The sequence below is a fragment of the Monopterus albus genome, unplaced genomic scaffold (genome assembly GCF_001952655.1).
Source record: "Monopterus albus unplaced genomic scaffold, M_albus_1.0 scaffold43.1, whole genome shotgun sequence".
NCBI classification, from domain to species: domain Eukaryota; kingdom Metazoa; phylum Chordata; class Actinopteri; order Synbranchiformes; family Synbranchidae; genus Monopterus; species Monopterus albus.
The window spans coordinates 2,593,957-2,598,420 of NW_018127923.1; the positions used below are offsets into that span (position 1 = coordinate 2,593,957).

At 42.8% G+C, this 4,464-nt stretch overlaps 1 protein-coding gene across 1 annotated transcript in view; it reads right to left on the reverse strand.

Moving 5' to 3' along the window:
* Positions 1 to 4,154, reverse strand: part of fam98a (family with sequence similarity 98 member A) — an 18,216-nt gene extending 14,062 nt beyond the window's left edge. Inside the window, exon 1 of the mRNA XM_020599909.1 lies at positions 4,001 to 4,154. Coding sequence (XP_020455565.1) covers positions 4,001 to 4,038 — 38 coding nt within the window. The 5' untranslated portion in view covers positions 4,039 to 4,154. The remainder of the gene's footprint in view (positions 1 to 4,000) is intronic.
* Positions 4,155 to 4,464: the final 310 nt, after the last annotated feature.

Below are 4,464 nucleotides of genomic sequence, written 5' to 3' on the forward strand. Positions count from 1 at the left end.
AGGAATGCAGAGGTAACGTTTGGCCAGAAGGCTCACTCTGGGGTATGTTGGTGAATTAATCTTCCACCATGCCAGGGGGGTTGGTCTCGCTGTCTGCAATAGGACCTGGGGGGTAGATGTTTCTTTCAGCCTCAAAAGCCTGCTGTTCTGTCAGATCAGATGTTGCAACAGGCTCAGTGTAGGACTTCTTAAAATAGTGTCTTCTTATGCAATTTGGCTGGTGTGGCAGCACATTCACTTTTGCCTCCTCCCATTGCAGTGGATGGTAAGGCACGAGTAGCTTGCAATGTGCTCTGGCGTGCTTCATCCAGCATCTGAGCCATAGCTCTGGATTTCACAGCCTCAACCTTGTCATCTTGGATGTAGCGCGTATTGAAACGAGGATCATCAAGGATGCTGTGTTCAGAAGGTCATCAGTGGCTGCATTGTCATATTTCTCATTCAGATAGCTGATGACAGAAGCCTTGATGGTCTTGGTGAGCTCTGTGTCATCATCTACATCTACTTTTTTGCACACACCCATGGCTCTTTGGATTCTCTGGTCTCTCATACTCCCCTCTGATGATGAAGAAAACAGTACATAAGCACATGTTTAGAAACTTTACAAGGCATAAAAGATGATAAAGTATTTTGTGATATATATTACAATGATATAACATTTTTTAAATTATGGATAATAAAACGTGACAGCCTTAAATACTGTAAAATCAATTTGGATATGTTATAAATCCTCATATGCTATTTTAACACTGAAAACTTGACTTTTTTTTTAAAAAAGTTAGATGCTTATTAACTTACCAATGGCTAGATGCAGCCGGTGACCGAAACACTGCAGGCGAGTCCAGTGTTTAAGTGAGACAGCCTTGACGATGTTTGCACCATTGTCTGTTGTGATACACACCTGGCGGTCCTCGCTAAGACCCCAAGATGTGAGTGTATCCTCCAGACCTGCAGCAAGTATTTCTGCAGTATGGTCATCCGGAAAATATGCAGTTTGCAAGCATCTTGATTGAAGAACCCACTCCTCGTCGATGTAGTGCATAGTGAGGCTCATATATGGCTCAGATGTGCAGCTGGACCACAGGTCAGTGGTAGTAGCAAAGTATCTCACGTTCTTTAGCTCATTTTCCAGCTTTCCACGGCACTCTTCGTAAAGCTGAGGCAGTGCGGTTTTGGAGAAGTATTTTCTGCCCGGAAGTTCATACCTGGAGTCAAGCACTTTAATTAATTTCCTGAAACCGTCATGCTCCACTGTTTTTAGGGGCATCATGTCTTTCGCCAGAAAGAATGAAACGGCTCTCGTTATATCCTTGCTCCTTCATAAGGAGTAATGGCCACAAAGGACGGGGTCGGCGCCGGTTGACAGGTATATCCAGGGGATCCAAACTCGAGGTCAATGGGAACAAAAGCAGAAGGTCGGTACACAGCAGGCGATCTGAATCTGAGAGGGCATAGACAAAACACGGTGGTCAAGAAACGGTAATCCTAGGTCAAACACAGAGAGTCAGGCAAGGGATAAATGCTGGAGAGTCAGAGCTGGGGTCTAGAACAATCTGGCAGCGTCCTGGTGGGAGGACGCTGCCTAAATAGAAGGGAAAAACAGGTGCAAGCAATAAGGAGCAGGTGAACTAATGATGATTAAATAAAAGGGCCAAAAGTGAGGTGAAACAAAACAGGAAGTGATGAGAAAATAAAAGCCTGACAGGAAGCAAGAGGGGCAAGAGCGTGACAGAAACCAGGGAGGGGTCGAGATTAGATTTTTTGAGGAGCGGTCTTACTACCGCATGCTTAAGGGCAGCGGGGATCTCCCCCTTCAGCAGGCAACAATTTATAAGAGACAGCAAGAAAGGCCCAACAGTATCAATAGCCTCCTTAATAACCCTTGTAGGGAGGGGGTCCAGAGGGGATGAGGTAGTGTTTAAGTCCAACACACATTTCTTTAGCTGGGGTAAAGAAATTGGAGTAAAGGAATCGAATGTCTGGGATACTTGAGCTACCAAGGGTATATCGGGTGAGGACATGGGAATATTTTGTCTAATAGACCTGACTTTGTAAATGAAGTATTTCAGAAAATCATTGCATAAGGACACCGAGCCCTCAAGGTGGGGGGCGCCTGCCGGATTAATAACTGAATCAATGGTTTTAAAGAGAGTTCTTGGATGCTGCCTGCTTTCCGCGAATGATGTTGGAGAGGTATTGAGATTTCGCGTCTCTTACAGCCTCCTGGTATAGCCGTAGGCTGTCCCTCAGAATGCCCAGAGAGACGTGTAGGCCGTCCTTTTTCCATTTCCGTTCCGCCCGCCTACATTGTCTCCGCAGGGTACGCGTGGTTTCGTTCAGCCAGGGAACCGAGATGGATCTTGCTCTCTTCCTTCTGACAGGGGCGACAGCATCCATTATCTGGACGCAAGTGGCATTCAGGGAAGGGGGGAGAGCGTGAGGGGATGAAGAAACGTCATGGTCTCGTGACCGATAAAACTCTGAGGCTACAAATGCCTCTGTAAAGCCCACCACCGTAGCGGATGTTATAATACTACGGCCTAAAACTATATTAGGCATTACTGACTACCCGCAGATAGGTAGCAGAAGCAGTGGAATCAGTGATTAATGGTACATATTTATAGTTTACACAGTTTAAATTTCACAGAATCGAAAATATCTTCGCTGGACAAACTTAACATCAGTTGAGACACTACATTTAAATTTCAGGGGTTAGGTGTATAACTAACTTATGACTGTTGCTTAGACATGTCATTTTATCAACCAATTTTTATTGCTGTAGGTGAAAATGCCTCCCAAAGCAAATTAAGACATCAGGTGATTTTTTTTTAAAAAGAGCCTACTGCACATGTAAGCAGCAGCAAAGCTGAGCTAATACAAAGCTTCTGTAATCCAAACAGTTCCCTCCTTAAAAGAGCCAGATCTTTGGCTGTCAAAACATAAAAGAAGTGGTACAAAATTAGGCGCTGGCTCTGAACCTACCCTGCAACTTAGTCAAAAAGGGACACAGACAGGTAAGCACTGGTGTCATGGTGGTGCAATAAGGAGCTGAATAAAATACAAGAAGTCTTTGACATAATTTGAAAGATATGTGCTTTGAAACTTGAGTTGCATTGCCCATATCAGCAAACTGAAAGGACAGAACTAAAAATCCAATGAGTTGGTTCACACACAGCAGTGCACCATCTACAAGGTTTTATATGCATATTTTCTTATCTCAGAATTATAATAATTAAGAGAAAAAATGCAAGTTTAAAATCAGAGAAGTACAGATTCAGGCAACTTCTTGCAGAGTCTGGCTTTGTAAGTGCATGAGTGAGTGGATATGATTTAGAACAGATCAACAGCAAGTGAACATACAGAATAGTATACTTTACTTTTAATTTTGGCACTGAATGTCCTTAGTACATTTAAAAGCAAACCTACGCCCTTGGGAGTGACTATGACTAAGGTCTCGTTTAGTATGCACAGCCACGTGTGACACTCGCAATTCTGTCCAGTACATCAGCATTCCCCGATATAACTTAGGCCAACCACATTTTAAAATTTGGTTAAGGGCTGCTTATTGCGAAACATACATGACGCACAGAAACTGACTCAAGACCCCATTTATAAACAGTGCATTTTAGAAAGTGGAGCTACAGCTGGTTAATAGAAAGGAATGCGTTGGAGATTGTCTCATATTAATAATGACGGGAGCAGCTTCTGCTGACGCATCTTATGGCACAACACCAAAAATCCGCCTGCACAGGTCTGTTCAGAGCTATACACATATGCATAGCCCTGATTCAAATAGACCCTTCAGAAAAAATTGCCTCACGGCCAGACTAATGTTAGCTACAACTTCAAGCTAACGATAGCTGTTTAGCAAGCAAGCTACACTGCATGGCGCTGGCTAAAATAGTAAAGACAAGCAAGACTCGTAATGGAAGTGTAATTAATTTTCATACAGCGGCAGATATGAAGTTTTTGAGTTTATTTTACTTTAGTCTTTACTTACCCTAAATCTTCAAGAGAAACGAGAATGTCATTCTCCATCCCAATAATCTATGGTTATGTTCCGAAATCACGACACGTACAATGAATTAGAGTTATCAAGTCCGTTTCTGTTTCTTCTTCTGTTGCAGCTGCTTCTTCTTCTTCTACTACTACTTTTTAAGGCGGTTGACAACCAGCTTAGGTGCATTACCGCCACCTTTTAGACTAGAATGTGGATCAGAACGGCCCCTACCTACTACTACAACAAAATAACCCCACTCAGTTCACTTTATATTATTTTGTGTAACCCTGTACTCTCTTAAAACCTAATAAGTACGATATATAATATATCCTATATCCCCTGACCTTTGTCCCAACACTTCCGGTAAACCGAAGTTTATTCCACCTCTTAAAACTGTATTTTTGAATAATTTCCTCTCCCACCTGAACCTGGGACAACTCATTAGAACATGTTCCACAGTTTCT